General features: G+C 45.1%; 1 protein-coding gene across 2 annotated transcripts in view; it reads left to right on the forward strand.

The window, feature by feature from the left end:
* Positions 1 to 18916, forward strand: part of DGCR2 (DiGeorge syndrome critical region gene 2) — a 74150-nt gene that overhangs the window by 12955 nt on the left and 42279 nt on the right. For both annotated transcript variants that reach the window (XM_021673921.2, XM_064362837.1), the window contains exon 2: positions 13212 to 13334. In XM_021673921.2, the coding sequence (XP_021529596.2) occupies positions 13212 to 13334 (123 nt within the window). The remainder of the gene's footprint in view (positions 1 to 13211; positions 13335 to 18916) is intronic.

Here is an 18916-nt window from a genome sequence, read left to right on the forward strand (position 1 = left end):
TGAGGCCCAGAGAGGTTAATTAGCTTGCCTAGTGGCATTACTTAGCTTTTAAGTGGAAGCAAGAACAGGAAACTCAGGACTCCTGTCCTAAGCCACTTGCTTTGCATCCTGCACCTTGATTCCAAAAGCAGATGAAAGAGCTGTATGGTAGAGGGAGCTATGTGGAGCACCACCGCCTGGGGCCTCCTGCCTAAGGACCAGGCACCTTTTCACTGAGCTGAGCATTGCTAGTGTTGACAGTTCTGGCTGCACCAGCATCTTGTGTGGACACTGATGCTATGATATCTCCTTGGGCTTGGGTGACCAGTTCAGGCCAGCTGGTGACTACCCTCTGTGATCTCACCACATAGTGACTGCAATCAAAGCTACCTGTGCATTTCTAGAAGCTTGGGAGGCTTATTAGAGTACTGCCTTCTTTTGTATGGATGGACTTTGTGGATTTTGAACCTTGTGGATGTATTCTTAAGAAACATTCATGAAAGTAAAAGATGAGGAAAAGGTATTTTAAAAGGAAAAAAATTCAGATAACTGAATATAGAACTGATATTACTTAACAGAAAAAAATAGATCTAAAATGCTTAAAACCCGCAAAAAAGCTGAGGAAATTCTGCTTAATGCTGTTGCATATTTCTGCTTTGTAATTGCAACATGAGATGTGATGCCTTTTTATAGGAAGTAGGTATTCATATTAACCTCATTTTACAGATGAAGAAACAGAGCTTGGGAGAATAAGTTATTTAGCCAAGGTCACATGGCTTTTAAAGTCATGGACTGGCCATTTGAAACCTGGGCAGCATAGAGCTCATGCTGTGATATTGCACAGCTTCAGGAGAAGTCTTTAGCTCTTTTTCTATCTAATCCTTCTTGTCTTTTTCCTCCGCCTTTTCTTTATTTTATTTTATTTTATTTTACTTCCGCCTTTTCTTTATTTTATTTTATTTTACTTTAAGTTCCGAGATACATGTGCAAAACGTGCCAGTTTGTTACATAGGTATACATGTGCCATGGTGGTTTGCTTCACCTATTAACCCGTCATCTAGGTTTTAAGCCCTGGATATATTAGGTATTTGTCCCAATGCGCTCCTCCTGCCTTTTCAATGTGAACCTCCCCACCCTACTTTTCTCGTCTTCTTCCCATAGCCTCAACTGGCCGCAGGTGCTGCAGCCCTGACTTCTTAGTGCCCACCCCTGCTGTGTCCTCGCAGATGTCCTCAGGAAGCTGACACTTCCACAACCTGTTCCTGCAGTCCCTGCCTTGGTTCTTAGCTGATGCTGTCACCATTGTCACCCGTTCCCCATCCCCATTTCTGAGTGTTAGGCACCCTGATCAGCACTTGGCATGTAATGGCTCCATTAAATCTAGTTGTAACCCCACTTTTTGGATAGAGTTTTTGGTATGTTAAATCTTGTGCTCGATTTAGTTTTTGAAATAAGTGTATGGGATGAAGCTCTCAGACTGCAAATGTTTCCTTTGAATGTTCTTTAAAGAGCCCATATGATAGGACAAGGTGCTTTTGTGAGTGTAACTCCCTGTGGTGATTACACTGAAGTTTGGACCCACTCTGCTAGACAAGGGAGAAACTGGGCAAAGCTACCTGCTCATTGCTGGGCTGTAGAGTCAGTCTCCTTGTAGATGGCTCAGATTTCTAGCCTTGCTTTCTTGCAGGAGTTACTTTGTTCAGTTTTAACTTAGGACTTTAAAATCCTTCCATATTTTATGTGTGCTTTTGAGGTGGCCCCACTGCTACCCCATTTTTTAAAAAATAAAATAACATGAAATATACCATCATAACCACTCTATTCAGTGTTCAGTTCATTGAGTGTTCAGTTCAGTAGTGCTAGAGTATTTACCTTGTTATATAACATATCTTTAGAATGTTTTCGTCTTGCAAAACTGAAACTCAGTGCCCATTAGGTAACTACCCCTCCCTTTTATCTCCCTCTCCAGCCAGGAAGCCACCATCCTACTTCCTGTTTCTAAGAGCTTGACTACTTTAGATACTCCATATAAGTAGAATCATGCAGTATTTGTCTTATGTTTGACTTATTTCACCTCAAGATTCATCCATGTTGTAGCATGTATCAGAACTTTTTATTTATTTATTTATTTTGACACGGAGTCTCCCTCTATTGCCCGAGCCGGACTGCAGTGGCACCATCTTGGCTCACTGCAACCTCAGCCTCCAGGGTTCAAGCTATTCTCCTGCCTCAGCCGCCCAAGTAGGTGGGACTACAGGCACGTGCCACCATGCCCAGCTAATTTTTGTATTTTTAGTAGAGACGGAGTTTCACAATGTTGTCCAGGATGGCCTTGATCTCTTGATCTTGAGATCTGCCCGCCTCGGACTCCCAAAGTGCTGGGATTACAGGCATGAGCCACCATACCAGGGCAGAACTTTTTTTAAGGCTAAGTAGTATTCCACTGTATGCATATACTGCATTCTGTTTATTCAGTGTACACTTGGGTTGCTTCCACATCTTACTTACTGTGAGTAATACTGCTATTAACATGGGTATATGAATATCTCTTTCAGATCTTGCCTTCAGTTAATTCTGGGAATATACCCAGAAGTGGGATTGCTGGATCATATGATAATTCTATTTTTAATTTTTTGAGGAAACTCTGTGCTGTCTTCCATAGTGACTGCACCATTTTACATTCCTACTGATGATGTACAAGAGTTCTAATTCTTCACATCCTTGCCAACAGTTGGTTTTTGTTTTTTTTTTGACAGTGGCTATCCTAATGGGTGAGGTGATAGCCTATCGTGATTTTGGCTTGCATTTCCCTGATGATTAAGGTGTTTTGTTTTGTTTTGTTTTGATTTTTCCTTTTGAGACAGTTTCACTCTGTCGCCCAGGCTGGAGTGCAATGGCGTAATTGTAGCTCCCTGAAGCCTGATTTCCTGGGCTCAAGTTATCCTCCTGCCTCAGCCTCCCATGTAGTTGGCACTACAAGTGCCTGCCACCACACCAGCTAATTTTTTTTACTTTTTTTTGTAGAGATGAGATCTCACTTTGTTGCTCAGGCTGATCTTGAGCTCCTGGGCTCAAGCAATCCTTCCACTTCAGCCTCCTAAAGTGTGAGGTTCATTTTCTGATATGTGGAGTCCAATTGTCTAGTACCATTTGTTGAAAGGTTATACTTTCTCCATTGAATTATCTTTGTACTCTCGTTAAAATCCATTGACTACATTTGTGTGGGTCTGTTTCTGGGATCTGTATTCTTTTTTGTTCTGTTGGTCTGTGTATCTTTTTTATTTTTTTTCCTTTTCAGTTAAAGTCTCGCTCTATTGCCCAGGCTAGAATGCTATAGTGGGATCACAGCTCACTGCAGCCTTGACCTCCCTGGCTCAAGCGATCCTCCCACCTCACCCTTACTGAGTAGCTGGGATCACAGGTGTGCACCACCGTATCTTGCTAATTTTTTTTCTTTTTGAGACAGAGTATTACTCCGTTGCCCAGGCTGGAGTGCAGTGGTGCGATCTTGGCTCACTGCAACCTCTGCCTCCCAGATTCAAGCAATTCTCTGTCTCAGCCTCCCAAGTAGCTGGGATTACAGGTGCCCGCCACCATGCCAGATAATTTTTTTGTATTTTTAGTAGAGACTGGGTTTCGCCATCTTGGCCAGGCTGGTCTTGAACTCCTGATCTTGTGATCCATCTACCTCAGCCTCCCAAAGTCCTGGGATTACAGACGTGAGCCACTGTGCCTGGCACTGTCTTAATTTTTTTAATTTTAATTTTTGTAGAGACTGGATCTCCCTATGTTGTCCAGGCTGGTCTCCAACTCCTGGGCTCAAGTGATCCTCCTGCCTCAGCTTCCCAAAATGTTGGGATTACAAGTGTGAACCACTGTACTCAGTGTATCTTTACTAAGCTTTTTATTAGAGATGTTTTTAATTTTGAATGAGTCTGATTTGTTAGTTTTTCTTGTTATGGTCATGCTTTCTTTTTTTTGCCTAGCCCAAAGAAATCTTTGCCTACCCCAAGGTTTCAAAGATCTTCTCCTTCCCTGGTAGAATCAGCTTCCTGGGGGCAGAAACCTCGTGTTTCTTGTCTTGCCCTTGTCAACTTGTGTCCCTCACAGCACCGTCCCCAAGGAGGTTTATGGTGGTGGTCATGGAAGGAGCAAATAAATTGTCTTAAGGATTTATAATAATGTATTCTGAGCACTTGATATACTGCCTAGCACATGGAAAATAAGTATTCAGGAATCTGCTTTTGCTACAGCTGTTCTTTCTCTTAGAGAAATTGGCTGTGCTGTCTTGTGACTGTGATCGAAATGTGGTACGAGTGTTGGATGAAACTGCTGGCTGATGTTTACATCAGATGCGAGATGCTCTCACTCCACTTCTGTCCCACCCTCCTGTCCTGGTCTTATTCCCAAATGTGTAGCTTCTCCTGCCCAAACTCCCATGAAATAAAGACTGATTGCAGGTTGCTGTTCTTTTCTTGAAAATGTCACTCATGGAATAGATAACCTTGACAGACCTGCCTGTCTCTTCTTTCATCTTACATGATCATTTCCTTTTTCTTAGGATCTTCCCTCCTTTTCTAGGATAACTTATTTTAAACAGAGCCTTCTTCCCCAAACATCTGCCTAAGGAGAAGCCACAGGGCGGAACAGCTGAGCCAGTGTTTTGGATGGATAGCAGCTACAGATAGATGGAAGCAGGTGGTCACGTCATCTCCTGGAGGTAGAAAATGGTTGTTATTTATGAGAAATAATTGCTAAAGCATAGGCCTTGTCACTTTGTTCTGGTGTGGTGTTCCCCAGTGTCAGTGTTGTGACCCCTTGGTCTGTGGGAGAAAGTGGCTGGCACTCCCCTAGTGCTTGGCAACCTTACTCCCTCTCCACTGTCACAGGAGAGCTGGCCACCTGCCTCCAGTGGTGGTGATGGGGAGTCAGGAGCTCCAGGTCCAGGGGAGGAGTGGTTATGTGTTTGGGGAGCTACTGCCATTTAGGGAGCCATGTCAAAGAAGTGGCAGGCATATATCAAAACCACAGCAGGAGTGTTTGCAGGTTTAAAATATTTTGTTCTAGTAACTGGCCACTGGTAAGGAAAAAAAAAGTACATACAGTATGTTGGTACATCTTTAGCTCTGTGCCAAAGTGGCGGTGGGGCTCTGGTATCCCTGGGCTTTGTGCAACCAGCCCCCAGGGGCTCCACTGAGTGCTGTCTCAATGAAGGAAATGGCTCAAAATTGGAAAGTTTGGACCTGGTCCTCTGAGGAGTCAGAACTCAGAACGCCGTGTGGCTTCAGGGATGGGGATTTGGGTGAAAGAGCCCACAGCCTGGCCTCTGGTGCCCATTCTGCTGTTGCCAACTTGATGTGGGACACTCAGCAGGTGGGTCAGTCCCTCTGAGAAGTGAGCTGGCTGGACTAGATGGGAGTTTCAAAATATAGAACAGCCTCGTCCTCCTGCACGGTTTGGTAATGAAACTTCCAGTCCTGTCATTTTCCATGACCCATACATGTCTTGCTCCCCTTTGAACTCTGGGCCCTTGTGGGTGAGGAGCTGGCTGGTCTCTGAGTTCCTTGCAGCTTGAGGTTCAGATGCTGGCATCCTTGGTGCTGCAGCCTGGTGGCTGCCAGTGCAGAGGATGCCCAGGCCTTCAGGTAGCAGCAGTTTTCATTGCGCCTCGCTGCTGAGATGCAGTGGCAGGCCAAGCTGCACAGAGCCCCTGGCCATGGTTCCTGCCTCCCATCCTCTCTTTGCCCCTGTGGGTATCTCTCAGAGCATTTACCTCTTCAGAGAACCTCCCAGGATTGTTCCTAGGGGTGGCATATGTAAAACTTCAGCAACTGAGCATTGTTGGAGTGATTTTCTCCTTTGGGCCTCATGACTGCTGTGGAAGTAAGTCAGGAGGGCTAGGCAGGGCAGGATGGTCACCATCATGCTTTACAGAAGAAAGAAGAAGCCCAGCAAGACTGAGTGGGGTTGCATGGACTAGGAGCTGAAGCCTGCTGTTTGATGGATCTCTGGGGCCTCTTTCCAAGCCAATCTCCCTGTGTGGTTCCAGGAAGCTGTAGGGGTGGGGAGGTTGCATACTGGCCTGCTGGTGCTATGGGGCAGTAGCAGCGATGGAAGGGGGTAGACGGGCTGCAGGGGAGAGCTACAGGGACTGGTGAGCCAGGACCTCCAAGAACCTGGATGTGGGGCTTTGCAGGAAGGCTAGAGGTGGCCCTTGGACCCCATAAAAGGGCAGGTGGCATTTGAGCACTGTAGAGAAGGCAGGGAGTTTATGATATGATCACAGTTTGTTCTGGAATGGTCTATGCACTGTTTGGAATGCCTTTCCTCACTTCCTAGCTCTGCCCTCCCAAGCCTGTCCTCTGTGCTGCTGCAGATTGGTGTTCTAATGATGTGTTCCTCCATCGCCAGCTGTGTCCCTTCCTGGAGTCATAACACATCCCGTGAAGCTATCTGGTCCCAAAGTCCCTCTGGGGCCCCCAAATACAATGTGCTTTCCAGAACGTGCGTCGCATCCTTCCCCACTGGGCGGCCCTTGTTCGGGATGGGCACTTGCCAGAGGCCTGCCCCATGGCCCTGGTGGCTCAGATGTTGCCCATATCTGAGGCCTTATTCTTCACTCTCTTGCCTCAGGACAGAGGTGACCCCTCCATTTAGAAGGTCACTGAGCAATATGCCCTCTGTTTTGTCTTTTAGTTGTTTGTGCTATCAACAGTGGTCTCTGTCCCCTCTTTTTTATTTTTTATTTTTATTTTATTATTTATTTGTTTTTTGAGTCGGAGTCTTGCTCTGTCGCCCAGGCTGGAGTGCAGTGGCATGATCTCGGCTAACTGCAACCTCCACCTCTGGAGTTCAAGCAATTCTCTTGCCTCAGCCTCCAGCTGCTGGGACTACAGGCACATGCCACCATGCCCGGCTAATTTTTTTGTAGTTTTATTAAAGTCGGGGTTTCACCACATTGGCCAGGCTGGTCTCGAACTCCTGACCTCATAATCCATCCGCCTTGGCCTCCCAAAGTGCTGGGATTACAAGTGTGAACCACTATGCCCAGCCTTATTTTTTATTTTTTGAGACGGAGTCTCACGCCGTCACTTAGGCTGGAGTGCAGTGGCATGATCTCAGCTCACTGCAACCTCTGCCTCCTGGGTTCAAGTAATTCTCTTTACCTCAGCCTCCTGAGTAGCTGAGATTCAGGTATGTGCCACCACGCCCGGCTAATTTTTGTATATTTAGTAGAGGTGGAGTTTCGCCATGCTGTCCAGGCTGGTCTTGAACTGACCTCAGGTGATCAGCCTGCCTTGGCCTCCCAAAATGCTGGGATTACAGGCATGAGCCACTGCGCCTGGCCTTCTGTCTCCTCTTGAGGTCATCTGGAGAAGAGATGGCTAGCCCAGGGCAGAACCCAACATCCACAGCTCTGGTCTCCTTGAGCTGCGTGGTCACCTGTTAACAGTAGCCCAACCACCCCTTGGCTTTCAGACCTTCTCCCCTCTGCTGCTGCTTTGAAGTGTGGTGCTGGACAAATCTCCCTTTCCTAGTAGCACCTTGTATGGCAGGTGAAATGACCCGTGGGAAAGCCCCACTGGGGAAGCACCTGCTAGCTCTTTCCAAGGCAGAATGTCTGTGCAGTGAGGCTTTCCTGTCCAGGTGTGAGCAGGCCTGCCAGGGACACTGGGACCTTCCGAACTGGGCACTCCAGCAGGGCATGGGTGGTCCCTGCCCCAGTGTAGGAGTCTGTATCTAACGGGTCTCAGACCACTCTAGTGGAGACCTATCCTAGTTGAATGTGCGTAATGGGAGGAGATGAGCTGGAATTTATCCTGCATTTCTTTGCTGGAAGTGTTTTGATTTTCTTAGTGATGTAATTGTGGACATGTGTGCTTCTGCTAGTAGTCTGTTTTCCTCTTGTTCTTTGTGGGCAAATGTTGAGGAGAAATCAATTCTAAACAATTTATGCAGCCTACTAACTTTCACACAGTAATTTGAGACAGCTCAGTTTACATTATTTAAAACAAGGCTAAGGCTTGCTGACAAGAAATTGAATCTAGAGAAAGAATCTGTATTGCAGAGACTTGTGGATTTCTACAGTGCATGAATCCACTAATTCCCAGGTGTTGCATAGCCTAAAGCAGTAGCTTTCCAGTGTACCCAAGGGTTTCTGGGGGTTCCCTGACCCCTTTAGGGGCTCCGTGAGGTCAAACTGTTTTCATAATACCAAGGTGTCATTTTTCTCTTTCTCTCATTCTTATAAGCATAAGGTAGCTTTTCCAGAGACTACTTGATGTGTGATGACATCATTACTCTGACAGCTAATGGGATGTATGCTTGGGATTCTCTTTCTGTCTCTGTGTGTGTCTCTTTTTTAAGAACAGGGCCTCACTGTGTTGCCCAAGTTGCTTTGCAGTGGCATAGTTGTAGCTCACTGTAACCTTGAACTCCTGGATTCAAGAGATCCTCTTGCCTCAGCCTCTGAGTAGCTAGTACTACAGAAGGACACCACCACAACTGGATAATTTTTATTTTATTTTATTTGTAGAGTCAGGATCTGGCTGTGTTGCCCAGGCTGGTCTTGAATTCTTGGACTCAAGTGATCCTCCCACCTTGACTTATCTAAGTGCTGGAATTATAGGCATGAGCCACCGCACCTGACCTCTGTTTTTTTTAAGAATTTTTTTTTATTGTGGTAAAATACACATAACATACAATATACCACTTTCAAGTGCAGAATTCGGTGGCTTTAAGAACATTCAGCATGTTCTACAGCCAGCACCACTACCCATTTCCAGAACTTTTTGTATCATCCCAAACAGAAACTCTATACTTTTTAAACAATAACTCCCTAATTCCCCTCCCCACAACACAGCCTTTGACAACTACCAATCAACTTTCTGTCTGTATAGATTTGCCTATTCTAGACATTTTATACTGATGGAATCATACAACATGTATTTGGTGTCTGGTTTATTTCACTTAGCATTTTGTTTTCTCAGTTCATCTGTGTGATAGCATGTGTCAGTATTTCATTTCTTTTTTAAATCGTGGTATATTTATAACAAATTATCATTTTATCTTTTTTTCTGAGATGGAATCTCACTCTGTCGCCTGGCTGGAGTGCAGTGGCATGATCTCAGCTCACTGCAACCTCTGCCTCCCAGTTTTTTAAACAATTCTCCTGCCTCAACCTCCCAAGTAGCTGGGACTGCAGGCGCGTGCCACCACACCCAGCTAATTTTTGTATTTTTAGTAGAGATGGGGTTTCGCCATGTTGGCCAGGATGGTCTTGATTTCTTGACCTTGTGATCTGCCTGCCTTGGCTCTTTTTTTTTCTTTTTTTTTAAGAGACAGGGTCTCACTATGTTGCCAAGGCTAGAGTGCAGTGGTGCAATCATAACTCCCTACAGCCTCGACCTCCTGGGCTCAAGCAATCTAGGACCACAGGTACATGCCACCATGTCTGGCAGATTTTCTATTTTGTGTGGAGATGAGGTCTCACTTTGTTGCCCAGGCTGGTCTCAAACTCTTGGCTTCAAGCAGTCTTCCTGTCGCAGCCTCCCAAAGTTTGGGATTACAGGCATGAGCCATCACGCCTGGCCCCATTTTTTTTTTGAGACGAAGTCTTACTCTCTCGCCAGGCTGGAGTGCAGTGGTGTGATCTTGGCTTACTGCAACCTCTGTCTCCCAGGTTCAAGTGATCCTTCTGCCTCAGCCTCCTGAGTAGCTGGGACTACAAGCATGCACCACTATGCCCAGCTAATTTTTTGTATTTTAGTAGAGATGGGGTTTCACCATGTTGGCCAGGATGGTCTCTATCTCTTGACCTTGTGATCCACCTGCCTTGGCCTCCCAAAGTGCTGGGATTACAGGTGTCAGCCAATGCAGCTGGTGCCATTTTAACCATTTTTTAAGTGTACAGTTAATTCAGCGGCACTAAGAACATTCAGAATGTTATGCAACAAGAACCACTACCCACTTCCATAACTTTTTTTGTCATTCCAAACAAAACTCTATATCCATTAGACAACCACTCCCTGTTTTCCTCACCGCTGTCCCCTGGCAACCGCCATTCTACTTTCCATCTTTATGAAATTGACCACTCTGTACCTGTTATGAATAAAATCATGTATTATTTGCCTATTTTGTGTCTGTCTTCTTTCACTTAGCATAATGTTGTCCAGGTTCATTCATGTTGTAGCATGTGTCAGAATTTTCTTCCTTTTTTGGCTGATGGCTGATCAAATTCACTTTCGTTTTTCCTTTTTTTTTTTTTTTTTTGAGATGGTCTCACTCTGTCACCCAAGCTGGAGTAGAGTAGCACGATCTCAGCTCACTGCAACCTCCGCCTCTTGGGTTCAAACTATTCTCGTGCCTCAGCCTCCCGAGTAGCTGGGATTATAGGCACGTGCCACCACACACAGCTAATTTTTGTATTTAGTAGAGACTGGGTTTCACTATGTGGGCTAGGCTGTCCTTGAGCTCCTGGCCTCAAGTGATTCACCTGCCTCTGCCTCCCAAAGTTCTAGGATTACAGACAAGCATGGTGGCTCACCATGCCTAGCCTACATTCACTTTTTTCCTTTTTTTTTGAAACAGTTTTGCTCTTGTTGTCCAGGCTAGAGTGCAGTTGTGTGGTCTTGGCTCACTGCAGCCTCCGCCTCCCTGGTTCAAGCGATTCTCCTGCCTCAGCAGGAGTATCAGTTGAAGTTTCTTTCATGAATTTTAATAGGTGCGTAAACGTTTAGGATTATGTCCTCTTGAATCAGTCCCTTTATCATTATTAAATGACCTTCTTTATTCCTGGTAACATTTGCAGTGAAGTCTACTTTGTGTGATGTTAATACACTCCAGTTATCTTTTTTTGAGACAGGGTCTCTCCGGTTGACCAGGTTGTAATGCAGTGGCACCATTACAGCTCACTGCAGCCTCAACATCCCAGGCTTAGGAGATTCTCCCACCTCAGCCTTTTGAGTAGCTGGGACTACAGGCATTCATTCCAAAACCCAAAAAATTTTTTGTATTTTTAGAGAAATGGGATTTCTCCATGTTGCTCAGGCTGGTCTCCGGAGCTCAAGTGATCCATGTGTGTCGGCCTCCCAAAATGCTGGGACTATGGGGATTGCAGGAGTGAGCCACTGTATCTGGCCTTCCAGCTATCCTTTGATTCGTGTTAACATGGTATATATATATATATATATTTTTTTTTTTTTTTTCTTTTTCTTTTTTTTTTTTTTTAAGACGGGGTTTCACCATGTTGGTCAGGCTGGTCTTGAACTCCCGACCTCAGGTGATCTGCCCGCCTTGGCCTCCAAAGTGCTTGGATTACAGGTGGGAGCCACCACGCCCAGCCAACATGGTATATATTTTTTTACCATTCTTTTATTTTCTCTTATTTATGTCCTATATAAAATGAGTTTCTTTTAGGCAATACGTAGTTGTATCTTGCTTTTTTCCCTATGTGACAAATTCTGCCTTTCATTTGTAGCATTCAGATCACTCCATATGTTTACTGATGAGGCAAGTTTAATTAAAATCTACCATGTTACCATTTGTTTTCTATTTGTATCATCTGTTTGTCTCCTTTTTTTTTTCTTCTTTTGGATTTAGTATTTTTTATCCTCTCTGTTTATGTTGGCTTATTTGCTGTAACTCTTGTGTTATTTTAGTGGAATTCATCATTAACTTATCACAGACTACCTTCTAGTGATAAAGCACTTTACCTGTAGTATGAGAACCTTAAAACAGTGTGCTTCTGTTTCTCTCTTCCCAGCTTTGGTGCTATTATTGTCAAAATTTTACTTCTGTATATGTTATAAACTCCACAATATAGTATCTGTGTTTTTGCTTTAAGTAATTGTAGGTGAACAGCTTTTTCTTTCAGAACTTTAAAATGTCACCTGTCTTCTAGGCTGTATTGTTTCTAGTGAGCAATCTGCTGTCATTTTGTTCTTTGTTTTTCAATGTATAATGTCTTGTTTTACTCTGTGCTTTTAAGATTTTATCACGGATTTTAAGCAATTCAATTCCAATGTGACTTGGAGTTGTATTCTTTATATTTCTGGTAGTTGGGGTTCATTGAGCTACTTGAATTTGTGGGTTTATAGTTTTCATGTAATTGGGAAATTCTTCCCATTGTTTCTTCAGATATTTTGTCCGTTCCCCCATGTGTTAGGGTGTGTGAAGTTGTTTCACAGCTTACTGATGATTTGCACATTTTTTCCTGGCATTTCTTTCATTCTGTGTTTTAGGTCAAAGCGTTTCTATTGTTATGTCTTCCAAGTCACTAGTCGTTTCTTCTACTTCTACAGAATCTAACCCATTAATGTTCTGCAGTGTATTTTTCATCTCAAGTGTTACAGATTTTTTTTTAAACTTTTTATTTTTTTGAGATGGAGTCTTGGTTTGTCACCCAGGATGGAGTGCAATGGCGCAATCTTGGCTCACCGCAAGCTCTGCCTCCCACGTTCAAGCAATTCTCCTGCCTCAGCCTCCCGAGTAGCTGGGATTACAGGCACGCATCACCATGCTCAGCTAATTTTTCCATTTTTAGTAGAGACGGGATTTCCCCATGTTGGCCAGTATGGCCTCAATCTCTTGACCTCGTGACCCACCCGCCTCAGCCTCCCAAATTGCTGAGATTACAGTTGTGAGCCAAGGCGCCCGGCCAAATGTTAACAGTTTTTATCTCTAGGTAGTAGGTTCTTAAAGGGCCAGGCATTAAATGTTTTCAGCTTTGCAGGCCATATAGTCTCTCCTGCAGCTACTCAACTCTGCTACTGTAGCTCAAAAGCAGCTGTAGATAATACATATTTGTGGCTGTGTTCCGGTAAAACTTGATTTTAAAAACAGATGGGGGCCAGGCACTGTAATCCTGGCATTTTGGGAGGCCAAGGCAGGAGAATCACTTGACACCAGGAGTTCGAGACCAGCCTGGCCAACATGACAAAACTCTGTCTCTACTAAAAATATAAAAATTAGCCAGGCATGGTGGTGCATGCTTTTAATTCCAGCTACTCAGGAGGCTGAGGCATGAGGATCGCTTGAACCCAGAAGATGAATGTTGCAGTGAACTGAGATTGCACCACTGGCACTCCAGCTTGAGCGACAGAGCGAGACTTTGTCTCAAAAATAAATGAATACATACATTAAATAAACAAACAAACAGATTGGAAGAGATGGATCTGGCCCATGGGCTGTGGTTTGCTGACCTAATGGCCTCTTACCCTTTGGTTCCACAGAGCTGCGGTGCAACCCTGGGCAGTTTGCCTGTCACAGTGGCACCATCCAGTGCATCCCCCTCCCTTGGCAGTGTGACGGCTGGGCGACTTGCGAGGATGAGAGCGATGAAGCCAACTGTCCAGGTGAGTGTGTCGAGTAGGCTGGGTACATGCCACCTCGTCTCTTTGTTGTGGCTGGGTAACTGTGCCTCTTGTGAGAGATGGAGGTGTATACTGTCTCAACACATTGGAAAGTTAGTTTGAACTGATCCCTTTCCTCTCTCTGTCTCTGAAATAGGTGCCCAACCTAGGCAGATGCCAGAACTTGCAAGATGGCAGGGCTATGGGTAGGCATGTGAGATGCCCAGGAGGCCACACTTAAGGAGGCGCTGCCATCCCTGGACTTGCATGATCTTGAGTGTGAACCCCTCCTGAGGGGTGGCACCCTGGCCACCTCTCTGACCTCATCCCCATCCTGGCTCTGGATATGGGTGCCTCTTGATCCTGAGTGTGCTCTTTTAGACTGGCTTTGGCACGCCCTCCCCTCCTGTTCACTCATTCACCAGAAACTTTGCATTCGTGGGTTCTCTCCTGGTCATGTGTAGCCTCCTAAAGATGTATGGAGAGGCCACAAAAAGGCTAAATGGGAGAACCAGGTTCTTCACCTGGTTTCTGCCCCAGCACCCTCAAGGAGTACAGTGCACCCCATGAATAACAGTGTTCACCGTACCCGTTGTTCTCTTCAACTTGGGTTGAGTGGGAGGTGTAGTGAATATGTGTGCATTTGTGTGTGAATGTGTGAGACATACATATACATGTATCCACAAATTTGTTTAAGACTAGGTGGTGCTGATAAAGCCACTAAGGGGAAGGTGTGTCTTATTTCAGCTTGAGAATCACAGGCCTAAAGGCTTTGGCTAGGTGTGCAAACTCCTTTACAAGCTGGTTTAGGACTGCTTTACCAACCTTCTTAATCACTACTTCCCTTTAGTGGCTCAGCTGGGCTGTTTCCTGTGCCCACCCCCATTAATAATCTCCTAGATACGTGCTTCGTTTATATTTTCCTGGAATTCCTTTGTTCTGTTTCTGTGTAGACAAGCCCTGCCATCCTTCAGGGTGTAGCTCAGATGCTATCCTAGTGGGAGAATATCTGTGGTCTCTCTTTTTATCGATTAGTTTCTTCCAGTCTCCCATCTGTCTCTTTTACAGCATCAGAACCATTGGTAATTCTCACCATTCCTGGTGCCCAGGCTTGATTTTTTCCATCCAGACCATGAGCTCCCAGAGGGCAGAGACCTTTCTCCTTCCTTAGTGGGACTTGGCCTAGGACATGAAAGGTGTGCCATAATTCCTATAGGCTTAGTACTGAAGGAAAACCAATTCATTCCAACCAGGGTATTAGGTAGGGCGTTAGGTGACATTTGAACTTGGGGTAGTTGTTTAAGAGGGGTTCCAAAATAAGAAGCAGAGATGAAGACCAGCTTGGCCAACATGGTGAAACCCTGTTTCTAATAAAAATACAAAAATTAGCTAGGCATGGTGGTGCACACCTGTAATCCCAGCTACTCAGGAGGGTGAGGCATGAGAATTGCTTGAACCTGTGAGGCAGAGGTTGCGATGAGCCAAGATTGTGCCACTGCACTTTATCCTGAGCTACAGAATGAGACTGTCTCAAAGGGAAAAAAAAAAAAAAAGGCCAGGTGCAGTGGCTCATGCCTATAATCCCAACACTTTGGGCAGCTGAGGCAGGCAGGATCTCTTGAGGTCAGGAGTTTCAGACCAGCCAGGACAACATTGTGAAACCCCATCTCTACTAAAAATGCAAAAATTACCTGGGTGTGGTAGCGGGCACCTGTAATCCCAGCTACTTGGGAGACTGAGGCAGGAGAATCACTTGAACCCAGGAGGTGGAGGTTACAGTGAACTAAGATCACACCACTGCACTACAGCCTGGGTGACAGAGAGATCCTGTCTCCAAAAAAAAAGAATGCTGTTTAGAGGGGACCCCTCCTGATTGTCCCTGGAGCCCATTCTTCATCAGATTATGCATGTCTGTGATGGAGGTGTTTGCCTTCCCAAATGGGGGTTTTGATGGTGTTGGCCCAGTCAGGAGTCTCTAGGACAACCCTTTGTTTGGGAGCCTCTCTGGTGGATCCTTGAGTCAAAGCCCAGGGAAAGTAGATTCCCAATGGGCTTCCCAGCGCTTGGGCTGCTGAAGTTCCCTGGATGGTCAGCCTGGGGACAACCATGTGATCATGAGTGAGAGCCTCCCCTTGTCTGACTATGATCATAGAGTGGGACCTTATATCCAGCCTCTTGGAGAATTCCTGAAGAGAGAACCAGATGATTCTTGGTTTGCTTTCAAATGAAAGCAGAACTTATTTGCTGTTCTCAAAGTGCCATTTGGCTTTGCTTTTGTGGTTTTTGTAATAACTGTCCTGTTACACATGCTAAACACAGTAGTATCCACACTCATAGTTGCCATCTTGTTCATCTTTTCATGCTCTAAAGACTTGGTGAAGGCAAAGAGTAGGTTTGATTTCCCATTTGGACCACCTGGCCTGACATGGAGGAGACATCAGCTTTGCACTTAAGTATTGGCTTGAAGCTATATAGGTTGCTATATGTTTTCCCTAGATAGAAAAAATCTCATAGAAGCCAAGAGTTAGGAGTCGTGGCCTGCACCAGGACCAAGCAGTGAAGGCATGACAATGAGGACCCATGTGTGCAAACACATTGAGACCAGGTGGGCTGAGGAGGCCACTGCCCTGGCAGGGCTTATCCTGTTTCTCCTTGACTCATAGTCCTATGACTATCTTTGTATAATGCTGTGTCACAGTCTGGAGGGTGAGCAGATTGATTTTTGATTGTTCTTAAAGTTGGAATTCTGGGCAAACTTAAGTTATAAAAATGTACAAAGACTATGTAATACATATTTTCTTACTTCCCTGAATTAATAACTGCTAAAATCTTGTGTTTTTTTTTTAGTTTATTTTAAAAGAATTTTTTTTTCTGTTTTTTTTTGAGACGGAGTTTTGCTCTTGTTACCCAGGCTGGAGTGCAATGGCGCGATCTCGGCTCACCGCAACCTCCGCCTCCTGGGTTCAGGCAATTCTCCTGCCTCAGCCACCTGAGTAGCTGGGATTATAGGCATGCACCACCGTTCCCAGCTAATTTTTTGTATTTTTAGTAGAGACGGGGTTTCACCATGTTGACCGGGATGGTCTTGATCTCTTGACCTTGTGATCCACCCGCCTCGGTCTCCCAAAGTGCTGGGATTACAGGCATGAGCCACCGCGCCCGGCCCTAATTTTTGTATTTTTATTAGAGATGGGGTTTCACCACGTTGGCCAGGCTGGTCTTGAACTCCTGACCTCAGGTGATCTGCCTGCTGTGGCCTCCCAGAGTGCTGGGATTACAGGCGTGAGCCACCGTGCCCGGCCCTTAAAAGAATTTTTTTCAAATCATGGATATTGAGTCAAGTCCTCATTGACACTCTCCCTTCCTTCAGCCCTCCCCCACCAAAAAGGAAACTCTTTGTGTTTGTGGGGGGAGTAGAGAGTTAGCTAATAACCACCTTTGCTCAAAAGCTGTGACCTTCCTTTGTATGGGGAGAATTTCAGTAACCCTTTGGGAAATTCTGTCCATTCTCAGTCAGGTTACTTTTGAAGGTAGACTTCAGGACTTCTGGAACTACCATATGAAGTTACTTCATTGCCCTGCTCAGAGCCTGCTAAAAGGGAGTACAAAATATATAAAACTAAAGGGACAAAAAAAGGGGAAAGATGTAACAGTAGATCAGTAATTTCTGCATATTTTTGAAAGAGGGTAATGGGTGGCCTGCGAGGTACAGCCTGGGTGTTCAGTAGCTTCCCACTCCCTTCTGGGCTTGTCCCTAGGTTTCAGAGACTGGAATGCTAGAGCAGTAGCACTCAGACCCCCGCCAGCAGGCTTCGGTGTGTCACTTGCCCTATGACATGTGTCTTGGGAAATGTGGTGAGTGGAAGGGAAGTGGAACCTTTCTCCCTTGGGCCATAGTGTGTGGAGTGGGCGTGCATGGGCTTAGAACAAGGTGAGTTTTTGCAGTGGCTTCTGCCTTATCCCACTGGCCAGCTGTCTCAGGGCTGCAGAGCAGCTGAGATATTGGCAGCAGATTTTTGCAGTTTTTTAACCTATGGATGGCAGTAGTAGCTTCCTGACTCTTGACGATGACTGTAAGGATTAGATGGAAGATTAGAAGTAGCCCACTTTACTTTTGCTCACACCATAGCTTTGCCAGTTGTTTTGAAAGCACCTATTTTCTGTATGAAACCCTTTGTGTTTGAAATGTCTTAGCATGGTTTTTGTTTCCCCAGTGGAACCATCTTTGATATAAATGCGAATTAACAAAAGATGTGTAAAATTTTTGAGGGAGAAAAATTTGCAACTTTATTAAGAGACATTAAAGAAGACAAATAAATAGAGGCAAAATGTTCTTGCCTAGGAAGACTGAATATTTTTAAAACTCTCATATTGTTCTGTGGATTCACTGCCTCTTTAAAGCTTCTAGAGTTTTATGTGAAAGGCAGTAAGTCGATTTTAAAATGTTGAAGAGACTTTAGTCCTAGTATCGTGAGGTCATTGTGAAGAAGAAGAATAAGGAGGGAGCATTTGCCTTACCTGTTTCAAGACTTACCTTAAAATTGGCTCAGGGAAACCCAGGTTGGCCTGTGAGACAAGCTGTCAGAAACAGACCCGAGAAGCTTGAATTCCAGAGGTAGAATCACATATCACTACACAAAGGACAGAGTCTTCAAACACAGTGTTGTGACAGTTGGAGAAGGATGCAGTTGGATCCGTAACTCACAACATACAGGAAATTCAGTTTTGGGTAAATTACAATATAGGAGACTATCTTTAAGACCTTGATGAGGAAGTGTGCCAGATTCTTTTTTTTTTTTTTGAGACAAGGTCTGGCTCTGTCGCCCAGGCTAGAGTGCAGTGACGTGTTCTTGGCTCACTGCAACCTCTGCTTCCTGGGCTCCAGCCATCCTCCCACCTCAGTCTCCCAAGTAGCTAGGACTACAAGCATGTACCACCATGCCCAGCTAATTTTTGTGTGTGTGTGGTTTGTTTGTTTTTTTTTTTTTTTTTTTTGTAGAGTTGGGGTTTCACCATGTTGCCCAGGCTGGTCTCTAACTCATGAGCTCTAGCAGTCTGCCTGCTTCGGCCTCCCAAAGGGTTGGGATTATGCAGGTATGAGCCGTTGTGCCCAGTCACCTTTTTCCTTTTCTTTCTTTCTTTTTTTTTTGAGCGGGGAGGGAGATGGAGTTTCACTCTGTTGCCCAGGCTGGAGTGCAGTGTCCTGGTATCAGCTCACTGCAGTCTCCACCTCCTGGGTTTAAGTGATCTCCTGCCTCAGCCTCCCAGGTAGCTGGGATTACAGGCACGTGCCAAGACTCCTGGCTAATTTTTGTATTTTTAGTAGAGATGGGGTTTCGCCGTGTTATCCAGGCTAGTCTTGAACTGCTGACCTCAGATGATCTGCCTGCCTCTGCCTCCCAGAGTATTGGGATTACAGGTGTGAGCCACCACACCCAGCCTCTGGCCACCTTTTTCTTAATCACAGAAAATGTTCACTCTAAAATAAAAATGACCAAATTCGCTAGATTAAAATTAAGATATCTCATTTATTAAATGACACCAATAGGCCAGGTGTGATGGCTCATGCCAGGAATCTCAACACT

This window comes from Aotus nancymaae, unplaced genomic scaffold (genome assembly GCF_030222135.1).
Source record: "Aotus nancymaae isolate 86718 unplaced genomic scaffold, 86718_ANA_hifiasm-v0.15.2.pri h1tg000049l, whole genome shotgun sequence".
NCBI classification, from domain to species: domain Eukaryota; kingdom Metazoa; phylum Chordata; class Mammalia; order Primates; family Aotidae; genus Aotus; species Aotus nancymaae.